Genomic DNA, 24,453 nt, shown 5'->3' on the forward strand with positions numbered 1-24,453 from the left:
GAGCCTCTCAAACGCTGAGGCTGGGCCTTGCAGTGACAGAGAGTACAGACTTCAGTTAGGTTCTTGACCTCAGTGACAGGCCAACACTGAGCACTTGTACACAGTCCTGACCCCCTCAAGAAGGCAGAAGATACCTGGGACTTCCAGGGGAACATGTGACAAGGTTGAGGAGCATCAGAGTGATGGAGAGGACATCAGATTCAGAGTAGGGAAGACAGGGCCAAATTCCCCCATCCTCCGGAATCCGCTTCCCCAGAATCCGCCTCCGCAGAATCCCCCAAAACACAGAGCCATTGGCTGGGTTGAGCTGAATCTTTATTTCATGTCTCATCCTGCACGCCCACCACGGTTCTCTAGCCTGAAGCTTCACGGCTTAAGAGGCTCTGGCGGGGTCAGCATTTCCCATCCTTCAGGATCTGGATGTCCTGTCTGTTTTTTCTAGGGTCACAGCAGATGAGAATGAGGTCAGCTCCTCAGGAAGTGTAACATACCCTTCAGGAACCCCGGCCCAGTCTGTCCGGACTCCCTGCTGAGCTCTGCCCACTCAGTGTACAGTGCGGGGGAGACCCCAGGTCTCCCTGTGCACATCCTTCTACTGTTTCTCACTCCGTATACCCTCCCCCTGGGATGTTTCAGCTGCCTGGGCTTTCAACCACCTCTACGTGCTGTTAGCTGTATATCTGTCTGGCCTGGACCTCTGTCTTCAACTTCAGGCCTGTTCATGCAATTGTTGACTGTGTATTGCCTCTGGGATGTCCCGGAGGCTCCACTGTCCACAAATATCACTGCCCCACAAGCCTGCTGCACACCCCCAGCCCCCCGCCAACATGGCATCCCCAGCTGCCCCAGCCTACAGGTTAGAAACCAGCATGTTGCTCTTGCTCCCTTCCTGCCCACCACCCGCCCCGACCCCCTCACATCCAATCTCACAGCCTGTGGATTCTACTCCCAATGGACGCATGGGTCTTTAATTATCATGATCTTTTTCTAAGTTAGGACACTGTCCTTGCTGCTCTCCTGCCCATCTCTCTAGAGTGTTGCAACTGTCAGCAATTTCTCTTCTGTGATCTCGCTTAGTGCTGGATGGCCCAAGATCTTATGAATGAAGTATGTTAGTTGCTCAGTCAAGTCTGACTCTTTGTGACCCCACGGACTATAGCCGGCCAGGCTCCTCTTCCATGGGATTCTCAAGGCAAGAATACTGGAGTAGGTTGCTGTTGCCTTCTTCAATGAATGAAGAAATGAAACCAAATAGGAGATCTGATGTCCCAAGGTCATGTTCTGGCCTTCTCACTCTAGACTCATTTCTTGTCTCTCCCCCATCATCCTTTACACTTTATACTCTAGCATATCCAACTTCTTATTTTTCCTCAAATATAAACTTTCTTCTAGATCTTTCCAAATTCATTTTTCTACCTGGAATTGCCTTTCCTTGTTTAATCTTTCTCCAGCCTAGTTCCCACTTATCCCTCAGTGGATGTGAGGGATGTGTGAGATGTCCCTTGTCCTGGAAGTCTTCCCTGCCCTGGCCTGGCACCCACAGTACCTGTGCACCCCCATCTGGGCCTTTAGCATTCTGTGCTGCAGTTGGCTGACTGTCAGCTTGGCTTCTGCCTTAGACTGACCATTGCCCCCAGGAGCTGGTAATGCTGTCTAACTTTTTATATCCTATTGTATCCCCAGTGCCTAGAGCAGAGTTAAGTGTTCAATAAATAATTGTTGGCTGGAGGAATAAATGAACAAGTAAGGTCACCTAGTCAGGGGGCAGAACAAGGAAGAGAAGCCAGGGTTTCCGCCCTCACCCCCAGTGCCCCACTCGTGGGCTTTCTGCTTGGAACCACGTGCCTTCTTTTGATTTTACTTGCACTCATTCTGTTATGAGCAAATGTTGGAGGACTTGTCCCAGGCCAAGTATGAATAAAGGAGGAGACAGGTCAAGTCCTGCTCCTTTCAGACTCCCATGCACCACAGATGGACCCGCCCAAGATAGCCCGGGGGAATGCAGGGGTGGACTTACATCCGAGCCAAGCAGAGCTGGCATTCACTCTCATACGTGACCCCATCAGTGCCACACACCGGGTCGTATGTCTTGGGGCAGGCTGGAGACTCTACCATGTGTTCACAGATGGGCTGTGGGAGACAGGAAGGGGGACACTCGGATCCAGAGGCAGGAGGTACCAAGGGGGTCTGCTTGGAACAGGGCTGAGGGGGCTCCAGGGAGGAGCCAGATTCAAGAAGGCTCCAGTGTGGGTCCAGAGAGCATGGAACCAAGCACGCAGGGCCCCATGGCACGTTTGCTTGTGTGTGTGTGTGCGTGTGTGCACGTGTGTGTGCACGTGTGTGCGTGCATGTGTGTGTGTGTGCGCGCGCCTGACCGTGTGTGGCTCTGGCTGTGTGCATAAGGATGTACCTGTATCTGCTGAGCCCAAGTATGTGGTTGCTTGTGTGCGTGTGCACACGTGCGTGTGTGTGTGCGTGCATGTGCATGCGTGTGTGCGTGCGTGTGCGCGCGCCTGACCGTGTCTGTGTGCGTGTTTGTGTGTGTGTGCATGTGTGTGCGTGTCTCTCTGTGTGTGTGCACGCGTGCATGCGTGTGCGTGCGTGTTCATGTGTGCGTGTGTGTGCGCGCGTGTGTGTGTGCACGTGCCTGACCATGTGTGGCTGTGGCTGTGTGCATAAGAATGTACCTGTATCTGCTGAGCCCGAGTATGTGGCCTGCCAGGTGAACACCTGTCTTCAGGGGCTCACACACCCTTCACAGGGTCTAACAGAAATTCTGCTCTTGTTGAGGACCCAGGAAGAGAACCAGCCGTCATTCCTAGGAGGCCTGCCTCCCTGGAGGCTCCTGAACTTAACCTGGCCTGCGTGACTGTCAGGCCCTTGGTATGAGGAGGCTGGAGGCCTAACTGAGGCTCTGTCTAAAAGGGTTCCAGGCCAGCCCAAGGGTTAGGACTAGGATGGGGGCCTGGGGTAGGGGTGGGGGGTGAGGGGGCCGGTGCTGCATTCCGCACTGATTAGCTGTGTAGACTTTGGCAAAGGGGCTGGGCCTGCTCAGCCTGGAAGGGCTAACCTGAGGCTGCCCTGGCCACTGTGGCACCATTGAAGGTGTCTGAGAAGGAGCGTAAAGAAGAAAATCCCTTGTCTCCCAGTATGGATGAAAGGGCTCCCCTCTGAGAAGGACGGCCGGGACAGCAGTGCTGAGGCCGGAAAGAGCAGCTGCCTTACCATTCTCCAGAAAACCAACTTTTTTGCCGACACGGACACCTCTGAAAGGCAAAGAAGCAAGAATTAGGGGATGTTGGCTTTAGGCCCCAGGTACCAGAGTCTGAGGACACTTTTTTCAGGGACCTATCTCAGCCACCACCCAATCTGGAATTCCTCAGGGAAAGGTAGTGAGTGAGTCATAGACTGGGCTCCCAGAAAGCTCACATGACATTGTCAGAACTGGGAGAGAAAGCCTAGAATTAGGGAGATTAAAGTCTCGTCTGTTTCTTATTAGTAAAGATCCCACTGGGATTGTCCAAGGACCATAACTACTGAAGCCCGTATACCCTAGAGCCTGCAAGCTGATGCGACTGAGCCCCGCGCCTCGAGCCTGTGCTCTGCAACTAGAGAAGCTACTGCAACAAGGAGCCTTCCCACCACAACAAAGAGTGGCCTCCCTAGAGAAAACCCACGCCCAGCAATGAAAACCCAGCACAGCCAAAAATAAATTAACCAAGAACAAATATTGAAAAGAAGAAGAAAAAGAAAATAATTCAGTTACTATGTACCAGGCCTTGATAATACATGATCCTGACTTTCTTACACACTTTCTCACTGCTGTGTAACAGGAGGAGAGGAGGCAGACGTCTGTGACCCGGATCCCACCACAGGACTGAGGCACACATTTCCTCAGCTTCCAGGAGCACTGGCTGCTCACAGTGAGTGCTTTCCTAGGAGGGTATGTGGCTCAGATGGTAAGGCATCTGCCTACAATGTGGGAAACCTGGGTTCGATTCCTGGGTCAGGAGGATACCCTGGAGAAGGAAATGGCAACCCACTCCAGTACTCTTGCCTGGAAAATCCCATGGACGGAGGATCCTGGTAGGCTACAGTCCACGGGGTCGCAAAGAGTCAGACACGACTGAGCGACTTCACTTTCACTTTCTTTCACCCTTGGAGAACGGAGCTGCCTTGCCCAAGCTGGCATTCCTACCCAGGAACAACCCACATCCAATGTCAGGGTGATGTGGGTACAGTGGTCTGAACTCCTCATCTCAGAGCAATGCTGCAGGGCCGCCGCAGCCCCTCTGCATGACAGTCACTGACTGTCTCCTCTCCCCGGTGTTTCCCCCGAGCACTCTCCAGCAAACTACACACAGATCCCAGAGCCTGCTTCCCAGAGAACTCGGCCAATCTGTGAAAAAGGTTCATAGGTAAGGCAACACGGTTTGTTAAGGGCAGGGCTGGGATTTTCACGTGGCTCCCTCACTCCACACATGCAGTTGTCCCTCACAGCCCCTTGAGGGCTGGATGAACTGTTTACAGGACCTCAGCAGATTGTGATGTGACTGGTGAGTGTGACGGGTGGAGGGGGGAATGGAATGGAGCTGTATCTGAGGCCACAGGTGTAAGGAAAGGCTCTATAAAAACTGAAGAAAGGCAGGCTGCTTTCTGAAGTCTCTGAAGGGCTGTCCTGGGACCCAGGGAGAGAGGAACTCTTCTTAACTTCACAAGGCAGAGCCCATCTGCACAAAGAGGCTGCAAAGAGGCAGGTGTGGATTCCAGAATGTTCTCTCAGTGGGAGCTATGCGTTAACAAAAGAAGTGTCTCCAGAAGTGGAGAGTTCTCCATCCCTGGAGGTGGGTGACCATCCCTTGGTTTTAGGTTTTTCTGGAGATGCTATTATTACAAGAGATTTCCAAGGTGGAGAGGAAGAAGGGAACCAAGATTGGCCACTGGAGCACTGTTCAAGCATCAACAAGCCAATCCAGTCTTGTCATTATACTGCTCAAAACCCTCCAGGTCATGATTACCCAATCTGGAAATTGTCCAAATATCCTCCAACAGGAGAGTGAATAAACCCTGATACACACATACAGTGTGACTCAACTCAAAAGTAAAAACAAAGCAATAACTGATAACATACAACAACATGGCTGAGTCTCAGAAACTCATTTTAAAAAAATGAAAGCATTTAAAAAAATGAATAAAGCCCTTCCAGGGCTCCATGTCATGACCACTAAGACTCTTCATCTTTTGTCGAGGGCACTGTGTGAGATGATCCCAAACTTCCCCTGGGCCACTTCCTCATCCGCCTCCTCTGCCCCTCTGCCCCCGCCATTCCTCTCTGCTCACTCTTCCAGAACAGGCTCTCTTGGCTTATGCTGGTCCCTCTGGGGTGTCAGTTTCTTTCTGGATGATGTGGGAAGTTGCATTTAACCCCAGCTGCCCTCGACCTTGGCCCAAGGTTTCTGCCCCCTTCCTCACGCAGCCCAGGCAGGAATCTGAAATGGGCCAAAGGACTCCCTTTAGGGCAGCCTCTTCAGTGTTCCCAACAAGAGAACTGCTCGGGAAACTGATGCCAGGCTGGGAGTAACCTGGCTGTGCTGGGCCAGAGTCTCTGGATCCACTTTCTATTGCTTCAGCCTCTGGTTTGTGTCCCCAGCCAGGGAAACACCTGTGAGACCGACTGTGAGGTCGGTGTCCCTGATGTCCTGCTCAGACCCGCCCTGTAACATCATGACTTTGTCTGGGTATGTCCTAAGGAGTCTCGCTGCTTCTCCTTTGACTCTGTTCTCAGGGTAGCAACCTGAGCAATCCTTTTAACCTGTGACTCTGCTCATCACCCTTTAGTACTTCCCATTTCACTCACAGGAAAATCCAAGTTCTTACACTGACCTTCAAGGCTTTATCCATTATAGTTCGCAGTTGCCTGTATCATCTCATCTCCTGTCTCTCTGCACCTTGCCCCTCACTCCTTTCGAGTCTCACTGGCTTCCTTGCCATATTCCACACACTCCATGCATGCTTCTACCTCAGGGCCTTTGCACTGCCCATTGCCTCTGCCCAGAACCCACTTCTCTCAGATATATCCATGGCTCACTCCTCCACCTCCTTCAAGTATTGCTCAGATATCAGCCTCTCAGAGAGAAATCCCCTGCATTCACATTGCAACCCCCTCTCAATCCCCATCACCCTGCCTAATATTTTTTTTCTTAGCCTTTATCACCATCTAAATACTGTTTAATATATATTGTTTAATATACATTGCACCTATCTTATTGACTGTTGATTCTCCTCCCTCCTACTCCATTAAATTTAAGATCTATTGGGGCAGCTCTTTTTCTGTTTTGCTTGCTGATAAGTTTTAAGGGCCCAGAACAAGGCCTGATACCCAGCAGAAGTGAGACTGCAGAGGTACCCAGCTTCTGAGCAGGCCTCACTCCAGCATCATGTGTTTAGCCCAGAGCAAGGGCTCCCTTGTGCTCACATGACTGCCTCAGCCCCACAACCACAGCCTATCAGAGCAGATGGGAGCCCAGAGGACCCGGCCAGGCTTCCTTCAGCACCCAGCGCCCTGCAGCCAGTAGACTTGTCAATCTCCCTGCAGACAAGCTGTCTCCCTCTGTGTCCCCAGTCTCTAGCCCAGTAGCTGCTCAGGGTTGCTTTTAGCTGGAACAACCTCCTATGTCACAACTGGAGAAACAGGTCCCAAGAGGGAAGGTGTGTGTGTGTGTTAGTTGCTCGGTCTGGTCTAACTCTTTGCGATCCTATGGGCTGTAGCCCTCCAGGCTCTTCTGTCCATGGGATTCTCCCGGCAAGAATACTGGAGTGGGTTGGCATGCCCTCCTCCAAGAGATCTTCCCAATCTAGGGATGGAACCCAGGTTTCCCACATTGCAAGTGGATTCTTTACCATCTGAGCCACGAGGGGAGAGGACTTTTGCAATTCTGAGCCAGAGGTCGGATTGGAGCTCCGGTTTTTTTTTTCTTCCAGCCCGGGGTGCAGAAAAAAGGTTTATTAAACAAACAAAAAAGAAAGAAAGAAAGAAAGGTTTATGTAGAAAGTCAAGGCCTCACAGGATGCCCCAGGCCCTGCCTCTGCCCCACTCCAAGCTCACCTACCAACACCAAGCCACAGAGAATCCAGGCTCTGTCTACTCACCCCTGTCCACGAGGAAGAGAACAGCCAAGGCCAGGGCGACTATCCACAGGCGGGAAGCCATGCTGATCCTGGGCTATGTGGCCTGAGGGAGCTGGGGCCTGGGCCAGGGATTGATGGGGGCCTGTTTATAGTGCCGATCCCCACCCTTATCTTATCTGAGGCCAGGTGGAGAGCTGGAGGTGTCACCCGGAGGTAATATCTGCACCCTGGCATCAAGAAAGGGTTTGTTTTCTGCAGAGACGCTGAGCTCCAAGTGACCTGGGGCGGGGGTTGGGCCATTGATGGTGAATTTTGGAAGTGAGAAAAAGTTTGGACTTGCAAAGCTGATTTCAGTCTGAGGGCTGAAGCAAGAGGGAGAGGAAAATTGAAATAACGAGGGGAAAACAGAGAGAGACTAATTCAGAAATACTGAAAGAGAGAGAGATCAAAAAGAAAACAAAAAGCTGCAATTTGGGGACTTTCCAAAGTGGTCCAGTGGCTAAGACTCCAAGTGCCCAATGCAGTGGGACTGGGAAAACACTGGTTGCTGTTGTCCATGTCTCTAAGTCTTTTGGACTGTAGCCTGCCAGCCTCCTCTGTCCGTGGGATTTCCCAAGCAAGAATACTGGAGTAGGTTGGCATTTCCTTCCCCAGGGGATCTTCCCAGACCAGGGATCAAAGCCTTCTGCATTGGCAGGTGGATTCTTTACCACTGAGCCACCTGGAAAGCCCATTTCTAACCACTAGACAACCAGGGAATCCCCCTAGAAGTTCCCCATACTTATATTGGGTTGGCCAAAACACTTGTTCCAGTTTTCTCTTAATCTGGCTTTCACTCCCTTCACTGCTAGTCGCTCAGTCATGTTCAACTCTCTGCGACGCATAGATGGATTGTAACCTGCCAGGCTTTTCTGTCCTTTGAATTCTCCAGGCAAGAATACTGGAGTGGGTTGCCATTCCCTTCTCCAAGGGATCTTCCCAACCCAGGGATTGAACCTGGGTCTCCTGCATTGCAGGCAGATTCTTTACCATCTTGAGTCAAAAGTCAGCTTTAGTAGTGCTTAGTTGTCTTTAATTTCATTCAAAACAATTTTGTTAGATTGTACTGTGACAGCTGTCATATCAGCCTGCATAAAAAAAAATAACATCAAAAGAGGTGAGTTTTTGTGCAGCCATTTTAATACTGAAGATGGAAGAAAAACAGGAACATTTTTGGCATGTTATTTGCCTTATTATTTCAAGAAAGATAAAAATGCAACTGAAATGCAAAAAAAAAATTGTATGGAGAAGGTGTTGTGCCTTATCAAACAAAAGTGGTTTGGGAAGTTCCATGCTGGAGATTCCTCACTGGAAATCTACCCCTTCACAGTAGGGGTAGAAATTGATAGCAATCAAATTGAGACATTAATTGAAGTCATCTTGTGCCACAAGGGAGATAGCCAATATACTCAAAATATCCAAATCAAGTGATGAAAATCATTTGCACCAGCTTGGTCATGTTAACTGCTTTGATGTTTGGGTTCCACATATGTTAGTCAAGAGAAAAAACCTTCTTGACAGTATTTCCCCATGCAGCTCTCTACTTAAACATCAGGAAAACGTTCTGTGTTTAAAACAAATTGTGACAGGTGATGAAAAGTGGATACTGTACAATAATGTGGAATGGAAAAGATCATTCAGCAAACGAAATGAACCACCACCAACCACACCAAAGACCTGTCTTCATTCAAAGAAGGTGATGTTGTGTATGTGGTGGGATTGGAAGGGAGTCCTCTATAATGAGCTTCTTCTGGATAACCAAATGATTAATTCCAACAACTGCAGAAGACACAAGAGACTCAGGTTCAATCCCTGGGTCAAGGAGATCCCCTGGAGTAGGAAGTGGCACCCCACTCCAGTATTCTTGCCTGGAAAATTCCATGGACAGAGGAGCCTGGTGGGCTACAGTCATTAGGGTCACAAAGAGCTGGACGCGGCTGAGAGACTGAGCACATACACTGCTTCCAGTTAGACCAGCTGAAAGCAGCACTGGGTGAAGAGCATCCAGGATTCGTCAGGAGGGAAAGCATCACCTTCCATCAGGGTACCGCAAGACTGCATATCTCTTTGATGACCAGGCAAAAACTGTTACAGCTTGGTGGGAAAGTTCTGGTTCATCTGCCATATTCACCAGATGTTGCAACTTTGAATTTCTATTTATTTTGGTCATTACAAAATTCTCTTAATGGAAAAAAAAAAGTCAATTTCCTGAAAGATTGTAAAAGGCACCTGGAACAGTTCTTTGATCAAAAAGATAAGTTTTGGGAAGATGAAATTATGAAGTTGCCTAAAAAATGACAGAAGCTAGTGGAACCAAATGGTGAATATGTTGTTTGATAAAGTTCTTGGTGAAATGAACAATGTGTCTTTTACTTTTACTTAAAAACCAAAGGGATTTGTTGGCCAGCCCAATACAGGATATATGAATAAGATATTTGGTTATCTGTTTTCAAAGAATTTCTGATTTATAAAAAGAATAACTAAATTTTACTTACATATACATTCCACTAATTCATTTAGATCAGTGATTTTCAGCTACATCTTCCAGATAAATTTCCCGGGGGAGAACTTGAAACTATGCATGTGGAGCCCCAACCTGAATCAAAGTTTTAGGTTTCTTTTTTAGAGACCTTTTTATTTTGAATGGTTTCAATCCTACAGGTAGGTTGCAAAAAATTAAATGATTAAGAAATAGAACTGTTTTATCTATTAAATTAAGCTACAGCTTGCCATCATCATCCTACCACACAAAAGAAGTCTATAAAAACTTCAGTCATTTTCATCTCAGCATGATGATACCCCCTGTGTGGTCTTATAATTCTCAATTAAAGCGAGTAACTCCAATGAAAGAACAAGTCCTGCGAGAGAAGATACCAAGAAGGAATCCTAATGTTAAGGAAATATTTCCCCATAGTAAGCCTGATATGGTTTGGATGCTTCAAACATATTTATTATGCCCATAGTCTTTAATTTTCATCTTAACATAGTAGTACTATAAATAAATTCAGAAACAAATTTAAAATGGCTACTCTCATATTATTAATTATATTTATATTAAAATTAACCCAATCTGATGAAAGAAATAGTTGAGTGAACCAATAGGAAGGACTCTTGTTCAAGAATAGCCCCTTTGGGGGTCACAGGCATCCAGACAGTCACCTCTACAGACTGATGGAAGCCTCCATCTGCAACTGAACCCAACCCGAGGTCCATAACTCAGCTTTGACCTCCTACTGCCCCTTTTCAGGTATGTCTCAGAGATGGAGGGACAGGTGGCAGCTGTCCTTCCATCACTAGCTGGGCAGAGCAAATATTTAACCACGATTTCCTGTTCTAATGTAAGAACGTCATCTCGTAAAAATAGGAAAAATTTAAAGGTCATCTGGATCCTCTCCCCTTTTCCACTCAGGCCTTCCTACAGCAGCCCTACAAAGAAGTCATTCATCCTCCAGTGATGGGGAGAAGTTTCACTGTTGGATTTTTTTAAGGTTTGATTTTTTTAATTTATTTTTTTATTGAGGTATAGATGATGTAGAATGTTATATAAGTTGCAGGTGTACAACATAGTGATTCATAATTTTTAAAGTCTATACTTCACTTATAGTTATTATAAAATGTTGGCTATCTTCCCTGTGCTATACAATATATCCTCATTGTATCCCCAATTTTATCCAAGTGCTATACAATATATCCTCATTGTATCCTCAATTTTATCCAAGTAGTTTGTACCCCTTCATCCCCTACCTGTATCATGTCCCCACCCCCACTTTCCCTCTCTCCACCGATAGCCATTAGTTTGTTCTCTATATCTGCGAGTCTGTTTCTGTTTTGTTATATTTGTAAGTTTGTTCTATTTTTTAGATTCCACGTATAAATGAAATCATACAGTATTTGTCTTCATTTGGTTTTGAACAGAGCCCGTTGTCACACAGAAGGAGTGCTTCCCTGTCTCCAGCCTCCTGCACCTGTCCGAACCCCAAATGGACCTCCAGGCTGAGCAGGGCCAGTCCCTTGCCTGCTCCCGACCCTTGCATATGATGAAGCCCCTGGGCCTCTCTGCATTTCTCACCTGGTCCTCAGGTCTGTCTGCTAGTATCCCAGGCTAGAATTAAAAGGGGACAAAATGGAGCAAAGGAGTGTCTCACCTCCCTTGCTTTGGACCTTAGACCTTAATGAATGTGGCAGGAATGGCTGCAAGCAGCTTGTGATTAAGCGAGTGATTGGTACTAACTGAGCAATAGAACTGTATTATCACCATTGGGGTGAGTGCCATGAATGAAACATGCTCAGTGTTTTAGGGGATGCAAGACTAACCTATCCTCCTGGGAAGTCAGAGGAGGTCATGGGTGAGTGGATGGGGCAGGATGTAACAGACTGGAGCAGTGTTGGAGGCACAGGAAACAGAACGTGAAAGAGCCCTGAGTCAGGAAGAAGCTTGGAACTAGCAGGGAACAGAGAGGCTAGTGCAGTCACGGTGGGGTCAGCGAGCAGACTGGGGCTTGACGGTGATTCAGCCGTGAAATTAAAAGACCTTAGTCCTTGGAGGAAAGTTATGACCAACCTAGACAGCATATTAAAAAGCAGAGACATTACTTTGCCAGCAAAGGTCCGTCTAGTCAAGGCTATGGTTTTTCCAGTGGTCATGTATGGATGTGAGGATTGGACTATAAAGAAAGCTGAGAACTGAAGAATTGATGCTTTTGAACTGTGGTGTTGGAGAAGACTCTTGAGAGTCCCTTGGACTGCAAGGAGATCCAACCAGTCCATCCTAAAGGAGATCAGTCCTGGGTGTTCATTGGAAGGACTGATGCTGAAGCTGAAACTCCAATACTTTGGCCACCTGATGCGAGGAGCTGACTCATTTGAAAAGACCCTGATGCTGGGAAAGCTTGAGGGCAGGAGAAGGGGACGGCAGAGGATGAGATTGTTGGATGGCATCACCGACTCGATGAACATGAGTTTGAGTGGACTCCGGGAGTTGGTGATGGACAGGGAGGCCTGGTGTGCTGTGGTTTATGGGGTCGCAAAGAGTTGGACATGACTGAGCGACTGAACTGAATTGAACTGAGATCAGCCCAGAATGAACCAGGGGGCGAACGACTGCCCCCCACCCCACACCTGAGACTGCCCCCCATCCCACACCCCACAGCCTCCCAGCTGTGGAGTCTGGGAGCCAAGCCTGTGGCCTTCTTTGCCTTCCCACTGACGGTATAGATTCTGCTTCCCAAACAGCTCTAATTTTTTTAATTAAAAAAATTTTTTTGGAGGCGGGGCTGTGCTGGGTCTTCATTGTAGTGCATAGGTTTCTCTAGTTGTGACTCACAGGCTTAGTTCTGAGGCATGTGGGATCTTAGTTCCCCGACCAGGGATTGAACCCGCATCCCCTGCACTAAAAAGTGTTAGTGCAGTGGACCGCCAGGGAAGTCCCCTCCCAAACAGCTCTTGACTCTGTCCCTCTCTGCCCCTGCCACACTCTGACCACTCTCATCTCTCACCTAGACTATCTATGGCCACCTCAAGCGTTCTCCCAGCTCATATCTCTGGCTCCTCATCTGTCTCCAGACCACTGCACATAGCGGCAGGACAAGCTTCCTAAAAGGCAAATTGGACTAAGTCAGTTCAGTTCAGCTGCTCATTCATGTCCGACTCTTTGTGACCCCACGGACTGCAGCACACCAGGCTGCCATCACCAACATCCGGAGCTTGCTCAAACTATGTCCATTGAGTTAGTGATGCCATCGAACCATCTCATCCTCTGTCGTCCCCTTCTCCTCCTGCCTTCAATCTTTCCCATCATCAGGGTCTCTTCCAGTGAGTCAGCTATTCCCATCAGGTGGCAAAAGTATTGGAGTTTCAGCTTCAGCGTCAGTCCTTCCAATGAATATTCAGGACTGATTTCCTTTAGGATGGACTGGTTTGATCTCCATGCATTCCAAGGGACTCTCAAGAGTCTTCTCCAACACCACAGTTCAAAAGCATCAATTCTTCAGTTCTCAGCTTTCTTTATAGTCCAACTCTCACATGGGTACATGACCACTGGAAAAACCATAGCTTTGACTAGACGGGCCTTTGTTGGCAAAGTAATGTCTCTGCTTTTTAATATACTGTCTAGGTTGGTCACAGCTTTTCTCCCAAGGAGCAAGCATCATTTAATTTCATGACTGCAGTCACCATCTGCAATGATTTTGGAGCCCAAGAAAATAAAGTCTGTCACTGTTTCCATTGTTTCCCTATCTATTTGCCATGAAGTGATGGGACCGATGCCATGATCTTAGTTTTTTGAATGTTGAGTTTTAAGCCAGCTTTTTCATAAATAAGCAGGGTGACAATATACAGCCTTTATGTACTCCTTTCCCAGTTTGGAATCAGTCCATTGTTCCATGTTGGGTTCTAACTGTTGCTTCTTGACCTGTATACAGAATACTCAGGCGGCAGGTCAGGTGGTCTGGTATTCCCATCTATTTAGAATTTTCCACAGTTTGTTGTGATCTATAGTCAAAGGCTTTGGTGTAATCAATAAAGCAGAAGTAGATGTTTCTCTGGAACTCTCTTGCTTTTTCTGTGATCCAATGGATGTTGGCAATTTGATCTCTGGTTCCTCTACCTTTTCTAAATCCAGCTTGAACGTCTGGAAGTTCTCGGTTCAAGTACTGTTGAAGCATGGCTTGGAGAATTTTGAGCATTACTTTGCTAACATATAAGACCCAACCCAGGGATTGAACCCAGGTCTCCCACATTGCACTCATCTCACACACTAAGTCACCCCTGCCCCAAATGCTGTAACAGTGCCCACTGCCAGCAGGATGAAGCTGGCTCCTCCACCTGCTGTTCAAGGCCCTTCAACATGTGATTCCAGCCCACCTTTTCAGCCTCACCATTGCCCAGCCCCACTCTGGACCCACACTTTTTCAGATCTTCTGAACCCTTTGCACAGGTTCTTCTCTCTCCCAGCAGCGCCGGGTCTCCTCTCTCTATTGCTATCACCCCCATTATATAAAACCAGCTCAAATACCCCCTCTTCTGAAACTTCCCTGTGCCCTCCACCAGCCTAGGCAAGGTCATTGCCATCCTCCCTGAATACCCTACTCTCACCGCCCCTCCCTAGTCCATCAGTTTCCCCTCCATGCTCTGGTGGTGTTTGAGTGTCTCTTTTACTCATAAAGCTCTCTGAATGCCCAATCCTGAGCCCAACACACAGTAGATGCCCAGCAAATACTGAATGGCACTTCCAAGAGGGGCAGAGGACAGTGGGTCCAAGGACTAAGATGGTCCAAGTTTTGAGAAAGAGGGGGCAGTTTTCAGGGAAGGCATTTGCTATCCCCACTGGTCCCTCCATGCTTCTGGGAGGTCGTGAGGACCCTAGAAAGCCTGCTGACACACGTCAGACCCCAGGGGGCACAGCCTGGGTGGCACAGCCTGGGTGCCTTGTGTGTCTCTGGCGATGGGGCAATGCTGCCTCCCTCCAACCTGAGCCAACCGCTCCTTCACTGTCCACTGCTCTGGCTTCTCTGGGGTGCAGAGATGTACAAGGAGAAAGTTCTGGACCAGAGAGGAGGTGATCTGAGAATGTTCATTCCTTGAACAAATACGTATTAAGCGCCTAGTATATTTTATGCACTATTCTAGCCACCAAGGATTCAGCTGTGAATAAGGTGGAGAAAGTCCCCTGCCTTCCAGGTGCTTACATTAATGGAGTGACAGAAAACAAAGAAATACACAAGCACATGATATGTTATATCGAAGAGAAATTATGGTGTGAGGGGAGAAAGTGACAAAAGGAAAGGAGGCAGCTCTTTGAGATAATGACGTGTGAACACAAAGGAATGGGTCCTGTAGCGATCTGGGGGAAGAACCTGTCAAGAGGAGGGGCAGCAAGTGCAAAGGTCCTGGGGCAGGAATAAGCTTGGCACACTCAGGAAGTGCAAGGAGTGCACTGTGGCAGGAGAGGAGTGAACAAGGAAGTGAGTGCCCGGAGGGGAGAGCCAGCTTGTACTTGGGTCTCAGCCCAGCCACTAACTTGTTGGGTGAACTTGGGTGCCTCACTTCTTCTCTTTGGGCTTGCACGTGTTCCCATCTGAGAAATGGGCCCACTGATAGGTACTGCCACCATCCTGACTCCCAGGGCAGCTGTGAGGGCCCCAAGGAGAAAGTGTGAGTTGAGATGTGTATGGCCACTGTGATGCCAAGCAACCACCTTGAGTGAGCCCTGGGATTCCTGGGAGCAGAACAGAGCCCAAATCCTCAAACCTGGGCACCTACACAAGCGCTGGGAGTAACACAATAAGGATAGAACTGGGCTCAGGTCAGGGAGCTGGTGACTCCTCCATTGCCTGCTCCAGGGCGGGGTGAAGGTCTGGGATGTGTGCACTGGCTGAGCCAACAGACACTCCCCAGCCTCACCCAGCAGACTTCACCCCAACTATGAGACATGGACTGGTGCCCAGCTCCTCTGGAAAACAGCCTGTCCTTGATGATGGCAACACAGGATGCATTATGTCTGAGTTATGAGCCCTGATCATGGGTGGAGGGGACAGGTGCCTTGCTTGCCTTCAGGTGAATAAACTGAACTCAGTCAGACCTTGGGCCTGCCAGATGGCAGGGCTAATCCACCCAGCCTTCCCTGGACCATTTTACCTGGCCCCTCAGCCCACATCCTGCTCCACCCTTCTCCAGCCTCAAGTGCGCCTACCAGCCCATCTAGCTGTTGTGAGCAGCAGGAATGGGTGTGGGCCTGTATTCCAGGGAGGCCCCGTCGGCACACAGCTAGCTCCATAGCTTGTCTCATCATGGGCTCCTCAGGCACCCCACTTGTCCCATGCCTGGCCACTTCCCATCCTGCCTGGTCTGAAGTTGCAGGGCCTTCACATGCTGGCAGTGAGAGGAAAGCAAACCCCCCTGAAGGTGAAAGTGTTAGTCTCTTTGTGACCCCGTGGACTGTAGCCCTCCAGGCTCTTCTGCCCAAGGGGCTTCTTCAGGAAAGAATACAGGAGTGGGTTGCCATGTCCTCCTCTAGGGGATCTTTCCAACCCAGGGATAGAACCAACGTCTCCCTCATTGCAGGCAGATTCTTTACCTTTACTTATTTCAAAACAATTTTTGGCCATATCATGTGACATGTAGGATGTTGCCCAACCAGGAATCAAACCCATGCCCTCTGCACTGGGAGTGCAGAGTCTTAACCACTGGACTGCCAGGAAAGTCCGACCCCTCTACTTCTTTAAGGAGGTATTTCATCTACTTGTTTGGGATCTGACTCCAAGGAGGGACTCAGTGATGGGAAATGGCTGAGCTCATCTCTCCAGGGGAACACCCAATCTGCCATTCAGTGGATACTCATTGAGCACCTACGTTTGGGTACCAGTTGCTGTGCCTGGTCCTGGAGCCAAAGAGATGAGTGGGACTTGGCTGGCTACGCTCAAAAAGCTTGCAATTCAAAAGTGGGGGTAGGTGGAATGGACCTGTAAACATGAGCATGTATTTATAAAATTCTGTGGTTGGGGCATTGATAGAAATAGTGAGAGAGATATTTCATGGACCTCTCACTCAATCTGTCCAAAAGTCCACTTACCATCTCCTCTCTACCCAGAGATGTCCTACCTCCCGGTTCCCCAATCTGGGTAGAGGGCACCAACATCATCCAGGTGCCCCAGGCAGACCTGGGCATCACCCTGAAATTTTTCCTTGTCTCTGAATTCAGGGAATCGGGTCTCACCAATTTTGTCTCCTCCACATCACTCATATCCATTTCCTCCTCTACATTTTGCCTTCATGACTCGTATTGTCTCCCTGCTTCCATTCTTACCTCCTTCAGCTCACCCTCCAGTCTGCTTCCTGAGCAATCTTTCTGAAAAGCAAAAATGAGCACATGATCCCTCTCTTGATATTATTCAATTATTATTGTTAATTCAATTAAAATGATTCAATCTCTATTGACTTGAGGATGGAAACCAGACCTTTGGCATAGCACGCATGTTCCTCTATGACTGAGCCTTTACTGGCCTCTCCACCTTCATCTCTGGCCACTTAATCCTTTATGCATCAGACAGAACCACCCACCAAGTTTTTATGTCTCCAAGCCTTTGCTCATGCGGCACCCTCTGCCCAGATGCCCCTCTATCACCTCCCTTGTGATACTCCTCCCAAGCTTGGGCCCCTCACACCCAAGCTCACACCTCTCCCCAGCTTGGGCCCCTCATCTATACATTTGTCCCAGTAGCACTTGTAATGTTCCCTGGCCCTTTCTTGCTATGTGACTGTCTCCAACACCTCCTAAGATATTAGGAGTAGAGGACATCCAATTTGCCTCCTATCCTCAATGCCCTGTACAGGGCCTGACATATGAATATGTCGTATGTCATATGCGACTATATGAATACATCCGGGACTGAATGCAACTCAGGACAAGGATCCCAACTCCAGATTCTCAATCAGCTGGACTTGAGGGCTTCAGAGAGCTCTGAGGACCAGGCTGAACACTAGTTGGCCCAGTGGGTCCAGCTACTGATCACCCTATGCTATGTCCATATGGAAACTGAAGTGGCACTCTATTCCAAGGGCCACATTTTTCTCGTTCTTGGCACAGGTAGTTGGGCCCCTAAGAACTCAGAATCTCCTCCATTCTGAGATGTAGTGCTTCATTTCAAAAGCCTTCCTAAGTTCATCTTCAGGGCTCATAGACAGCAGCTTCAGTATGTGACTTCTCTCCTGGTATATGGAATCCTGGCTTTATTATCATCACCTAGAATAAAGTTTAGGCCAGTCCTCACCCTAAGATGACCTGGGGTCACAGGAGACTGATGTTCTGGGATCATGTGTCACTTCAAGCAGTTCCATTCACAGGCATAGCTCAAGTCCTGTGAGCTTACATTTAGAAGAATTTAGAACAAAGGTTCAGGAGACTCTCCTCCCCTTCCAGAGCTCTGATTATCTTTAGAAAGAAGACCACAGGTTATTATGGCCAGGTGCAATGTGACCACTCCAGATCACTATTAATTCTGACAGGGTCCATGGGTTGTAAGCAACAGAAACAGACCAGGAAATAAGGATTTTCCAGACAGCATGAGTCTTAGGTTGCACTCAGAAATATATAACCCTGAGGGTCTAGATTCCAAGTTGTTACCTGGGAGGTGATCTTAGAAAGCACTGTTAGGGGTGTGAGCATATGCAAGGTATGATGAGGAAGGGAATCAGCAATGTGCACTGGTGAGGTTCCATCATGGGAAACCAGGCCGCAATCCTCCCAGGATGGCTGGGACAGTGGGTGGCCCACATCTCAGTTATTCTCACTGAAGGGGGAGGGAGCTCCAGGATCCTGGAGCGTGCTGGGGTGCTCCAGAGCTTCATTTACAACCTCCTACTACCATGTTTCTTTTTGGGGGCTGCAATCATGCTCTCCTGAGGTCACATTCACCCCCAGATATAAATTCATATACTTTCCTGCTATAGACAGGCTTACTGTACATAGTCAGACTTCAGTGAATTTATATCATCCAACTTGGTGGACTAAAAATATTGAGAGGGCCTCTCTGCACCGTCTCCTTTAATCTATAAAAACCTAAGAGAAGACTCTGACTGGACTGGACAAGTCATGAGCTTTTTTCTTGGACCAATCAAAGCAGCCAGGGGATTGGGCTTCTTAGATTGTCCAGGCTGGGGTCACATGCACTGGGTTTTTGCCAAAGGAGCAGGATAAAGTCATTAGCAATAGATCTTTGGGCCTGGCAAAACACCAGGAGCTGAGTCCAAATGGCTAAAGTCCTCAGTGTGGGTCCTGGGAGCTCTGGGAATCCTTTCCTTTGAGAGACCTTATCTTCCACGTCCAGTGTCCCCCTGCTGATGGAGGCAGTGTGCTCGCTTCTAGTCAGGAGCTGTGTTGGGCTGTATCCCACAGGCCTGCAAGCCCTGTACTTACCCAGGCTTGATGAGACAGGAAGGAAGCGGGCAGGGCACATCATTGAAAAAATGACATAGCCATTAAGAAGAATGGGATATGACAAACTAGTTACCTTGTTCTTGGACAGGAAGAATAAATATTGTGAAAATGACTACACTATCCAAAGCAATCCAGAGATTCAATGCAATCCTTATGAAATTACCAATTGCATTTTTCACAGAATTAAGACAAAAACTTTACAATCTTTATGGAAACACAAAAGATCCCAAATAGCCAAAGTAGTCTTGAGAAAGAAAAATGGAGCTGGAAGAATCAGGCTAACTGACTTCAGACACGATAATCAAGGCAGTATAGGACTAGCACAAACACAGAAATATAGATCAATGGAACAGCACAAAAAGTCCAGAGACAAACCTATGGTCACCTAAACTATGACAAACGAGGCAAGAATATAACAGTGGAGAAAAGATAGTCTCTTCAGTAAGTGGTGCTGGGAAAAGTGGACAGCTACATGTAAAAGAATGAAATTAGAACATTGCCTAACACTGTACACAAAAATAAACTCAAAACAGATCGAAGACCTAAGTGTAAGACCAGAAACTAAAAACCTCTTAGAGGAAAACACAGGCAGAACACTCTTTGACACCAACCACAGCAAGCTCTTTTTCAATGCATCTCCTAGAGTAATGAAAATAAAACACAAAAATAAACAAATGGGATCTGATTAAACTGAAAAGTTTTTGCACAGCAAAAGAAACCATAAACAGTATGAAAAGACAACCCTCAGAGTGGGAGAACATATTGGCAAATTAAGCAACTGACAATGTCCAAATATTTGGACAATCTCCAAAATATTACAAACAGTTCATGCAGCTTAATATTTAAAAAAAAGTCAATCAAACAAATGGGTGGGAGATCTAAATAGACTTTTCTGCAAAGAAGACATACAGATAGCTAAAAAGCACACAAAAAGATGCTTGACAACACTAACAATTACAGAAATACAATTCAAAACCATAGTGAAGTATCATCACCTCACATGGGCTGGAATGGCATTATCAAAAAAATCTACAAATAACAAATGCTAGAGAGAGTGCAGAGAAAAGGAATCTTCTCATACTGTTGGTGGTAATATAAGCTGGTGCAGCCACCATGGAGAACAGTATGGAAGTTCTTTAAAAGGCTAAAAATAGAGCTACTATATGATCCAGCAAACCCACTCCTGGGCATACAGCCAGAGAAAACCATAATTCAAAAAGATACTTGTACCCTAATATTCACTGCAGCACCATTTACAACAGCCAAGACACAGAAGCAACCTAAATGTCCCTCAACAGAGGAGTGGATTAAAAAGATGTGGTGTATATATACACAATGGAGTATTACTCAGCCATAAAAAGGAATGAAACAATTCCATTTGCAGCAACATAGATGGACCCAGAGGTCGTCATACTGAGTGAAGTCAGACAGAGGACAAATATTATATGATACTGCTTATATATGGAATCTAAAAAAATGGTACCAATGAACTTATCTATAATAAGATACAAATACAAAACAGAAATAGACTTACAGATGTGGAAAACAAGCTTCTTGTTACCAGGGGGCAAGTCTAGGGAGAGATAAACTGGAAGATTGGGGTTGACATATACACGTTACTATGCATAAAATAGATCACGAGGGTCTTCCCTGGCAGTCCTGTGGTTAAGATTTCATTTTTCCAATACAGGGGATAAGGGTTCAATCTTTGGCCAGGGAGCTAAGATCCTACATGCTTCAGGGCCAAAAATAAAAAAAACGCTGATAACTAATAATGACCTATTGCATAGCACAGGGAACTCTTCAATACTCTGTAATGGCCTTTATGGGTAAAGAATCTAAAAAAGAGTAGATATATGTACATATATAACTGATTCACTTTGTTCTAAACCTGAAACTAACACAATATTGCAAATCAACTATACTCCAGTTTAAAAAAAAAAAAATTGACTAAAACCTACTAGGCCCAAGGTGGCAGAAGATTTGACTTCCAGTAGACCTTGAGTCTCATTATAAGCTCATTGTAGTACATTAGCATTTGCTAAATGATACATCCATGGGCAGCATGACAGTTCTGAGGCTGACCACAAAGGACAAAAGTTTGCGGTGCTCAAACTCCTGGAAATCCCCACCCTTCTCTAAGATAGTTAGAATATTCCTCCCTCTCATTAGCATATGAAATTACCCAGCCCATAAAAACTAACCATATTTTGGGGCTGCTCTCACTTTCCAAGCTGACCGCATGACCCAGGGCTGCCTCTCATCTTCTGAGAAGGCCCACACTCCATTTATGGAGTGTGTATCTCCCTGAACAAACCTGCTTTCACTTTACTATGGCTCACTCTTGAAATTTTTCCTGTGTGAAGCCAAGGACCCTCACTTGGTGGACTCACCCAAGACCTGGGATGTGACCATTCTCTCGCATCCCATCTTCCTACAACACCAACACTGAAGAAAGAGTCTGGAGTCAGTGACAGAGATGTCAATGGTTTAAGGGACAGGGAGAGCTTATATGTCTGAAGCCAAGTCCTGGATTAATACCCCCAGTGTGAGTGTGGCAGACAGTGGGCAAGACATGGCGCCAAGCAGTCTTCGCTCCAGGAAAGAGAGGGAGATTACCAGTGAGAGGGGGAACTGAAGACAGATTGGCTCATTGGTTACTAGGGAAACCAGCCTAAGAGGATGCCCCTCACCATCCTTTTGATAAACTATTGTGATGGAGATGCTCTGAGCTAAACTAGAACAGGGAGCTGGGGAAGGATGGATTGGAGTCTGGGATTAGCAAATGCTAACTATCATGTATCACTCTGCTGTTCACCAGAAGGTAAAACAACATTCTATATGACTATACTTTAATAAAACAAACTTAAAAAAGGAAAGTTTAGAACAATCACTAGTGGGGGTCTGGAGGCAAGTACATAAGAAGGTCAGTCATATGGGCAGGAGTAGGTGAAACAGACACTAGTTGAGCAGGGGATGTGCAGAGAGCAATAGAACAGCTATATTTTTTTATGATTTTTTTTAATTAGAGGATAATTGCTTTACAATGTTGTGTTGGTTTCTGCCATACATCAACATGAGTCAGTCATAGGTGTACATGTGTCCCCTCCCTCTTGAGACTTCCTCCCTCCTCCCGCCCCTCCCACCCCTCTATGCTGTCACAGAGCACCAGGCTGAGCTCCCTGGGCGATACAGCAAATTCCCATTGGCTATCTATTTTACATATGGTAATGTATGCATTTCAAAAGTTCCAAAGACTAGCAAGGAGAGATAAGAAAGCCTTCCTCAGTGATCAGTGCAAAGAAATAGAGGAAAACAAAAGAATGGGAAAGACTAGAGATCTCTTCAAGAAAATTAGAGATACCAAGGGAACATTTCATGAAAAGATGGGCACAATAAAGGACACAAATGGTATGGACCCAACAGAAGCAGAAGATATTAAGAAGAGGTGGCAAGAATACACAGAAGAACTATACAGAAAAGATCTTCATGACCCAGATAACCATGATGGTGTGATCACTCACCTACAGCCAGACATCCTGGAATACGAAGTCAAGTGGGCCTTAGGAAACATCACTAAAAGCAAAACTAGTGGAGGTGATGAAATTCTAGTTGAGCTAGTTCAAATCCTGAAAGATGATGCTGTGAAAGTGCTGGATTCAATGTGCCAGCAAATTTGTAAAACTCAGCAGTGGCCACAGGGCTGGAAAAGGTCAGTTTTCATTCCAATCCCAAAGAAAGCCAATGCCAAAGAATGTTCAAACTACCACACAATTGCACTCATCTCACACACTAGCAAAGTAATGCTCAAAATTCTCCAAGCCAGGCTTCAACAATACATGAACCGTGAACTTCCAGATGTTCAAGCTGGTTTTAGAAAAGGCAGAAGAACCAGAGATCAAATTGCCAACATCTGTTGGATCATCAAATAAGCAAGAAAGTTCCAGAAAAACATCTATTTCTGCTTTATTGACTGTGCCAAAGCCTTTGACTGTGTGGATCACAACAAACTGGAAAATTCTTAAACATATGGGAATACCAGACCACCTGAACTGCCTCTTGAGAAATCTGCATGCAGGTCAAGAAGCAACAGTTAGAACTGGACATGGAACAACAGACTGATTCCAAATCAGGAAAGGAGTACGTCAAGACTGTATATTGTCACCTGCTTATTTAACTTATATGCAGAGTACATCATGAGAAACGCTGGGCTGAAGGAAGCACAAGCTGGAATCAAGATTGCCAGGAGAAATATCAATAACCTCAGATATGCAGATGACACCACCCTTATGGCAGAAAGTGAAGAAGAACTAAAGAGCCTCTTGATGAACGTGAAAGAGGAGAGTGAAAAAGTAGGCTTGAGACTCAACATTCAGAAAACTGAGATCATGGCATCTGGTCCCATCAGTTCATGGCAAATAGATGGGGAAACAGTGGAAACAGTGACAGACTTTATTTTCTTGGGCTCTAAAACCACTGTGGATTGTAACTGCAGCCATGAAATTAAAAGATGCTTGTTCCTGGGAAGAAAAACTATGACCAACCTAGACAGCATATTAAAAAGCACAGACATTACTTTGCCAACAAAGGTCCATCTAGTCAAGGCTATGGTTTTTCCATTAGTCATGTGTGGATGTGAGGATTGGACTATAAAGAAAGCTGAGTGCCGAAGAATTGATACTTTTGAACTGTGATGTTGGAGAAGACTCTTGAGAGTTCCATGGACTGCAAGGAGATCCAACCAGTCCATCCTAAAGGAGATCAGTCCTGGGTGTTCATTGGAAGGACTGATGCTGAAGCTGAAAGTCCAATACTTTGGCCACCTAATGGGAAGAACTGACTCATTGTAAAAGACCCTGATGATGGGAAGGATTGAAGGCAGGAGGAGAAGGGGACGACAGAGGATGAGATTGTTCGATGGCATCACCGACTCAATGGACATGAGTCTGAGTAAACTCTGGGAGTTGGTGATGGACAGGGAGTTCTGCTGTGCTGCCCTCCATGGGGTCACAAAGAGTCGGACACGACTGAGCGACTGAACTGAACTGAACTGATCACCAGGTGGCAGTGGAAACTAATTTCTTTGAGTGTAAAGTGCGTGCAGTGCCTAACATTTGTAAATCATGCTATTTGTGAGTGTTCTTAAGAGCACGAGGCACGATTTTATAAGCATGAATTTTTAATTTCAATCAATAGTATTGTGCTGGAGGTCTCTTACTGTTCCTTACTTTTCCCTGCCCCCACCCACTCAGCACCTTGTTTTAAAGATCTGTTTACAATATTGTGTGTATATCTACTTCATTGCTCTTTATTCTGATATAACACTCCAATGATGGATGCCTCATTGTGTCCAT

At 46.8% G+C, this 24,453-nt stretch overlaps 1 protein-coding gene across 3 annotated transcripts; it reads right to left on the reverse strand.

Moving 5' to 3' along the window:
- Positions 1–304: 304 nt before the first annotated feature.
- On the reverse strand, positions 305–21,934 carry SPINK4 (serine peptidase inhibitor Kazal type 4). Of its 3 annotated transcripts, XR_002316039.2 has the most exons (5): positions 21,493–21,933; positions 20,634–20,687; positions 16,970–17,011; positions 3,226–3,266; positions 2,018–2,130 (listed from the first exon to the last, which is right to left on the reverse strand). XR_002316039.2 is itself a non-coding variant. In XM_020905114.2 (4 exons), the coding sequence occupies exons 1-4, from the start codon at positions 7,208–7,210 to the stop codon at positions 393–395; spliced, it is 261 nt and encodes an 86-aa protein (XP_020760773.1). In that variant the 5' UTR covers positions 7,211–7,916; the 3' UTR covers positions 305–392. The 3 variants fall into 3 exon arrangements, 1 of the variants encoding a protein (XP_020760773.1); XM_020905114.2 differs by lacking the exons at positions 16,970–17,011; positions 20,634–20,687; positions 21,493–21,933 and adding exons at positions 305–438; positions 7,150–7,916; XR_011485009.1 differs by lacking the exon at positions 20,634–20,687 and having other exon boundaries at positions 21,493–21,934.
- Positions 21,935–24,453: the final 2,519 nt, after the last annotated feature.

The sequence above is a fragment of the Odocoileus virginianus genome, chromosome 31 (genome assembly GCF_023699985.2).
Source record: "Odocoileus virginianus isolate 20LAN1187 ecotype Illinois chromosome 31, Ovbor_1.2, whole genome shotgun sequence".
Classification (NCBI taxonomy): domain Eukaryota; kingdom Metazoa; phylum Chordata; class Mammalia; order Artiodactyla; family Cervidae; genus Odocoileus; species Odocoileus virginianus.

What these genes read in the sequence shown, in the direction of transcription:
- SPINK4 (XM_020905114.2), bottom strand. Translation starts at nt 7,210, where the DNA reads ATGGCTTCCCGCCTGTGGATAGTCGCCCTGGCCTTGGCTGTTCTCTTC. An exon ending in AGTTGGTTTTCTGGAGAATG is followed by an intron (nt 2,131 to 3,225) that starts GTAAGGCAGCTG and finishes TGTCTCCCACAG; the next exon opens with CCCATCTGTGAACACATGGT. An exon ending in CAGCTCTGCTTGGCTCGGAT is followed by an intron (nt 439 to 2,017) that starts GTAAGTCCACCC and finishes CTGTGACCCTAG; the next exon opens with AAAAAACAGACAGGACATCC.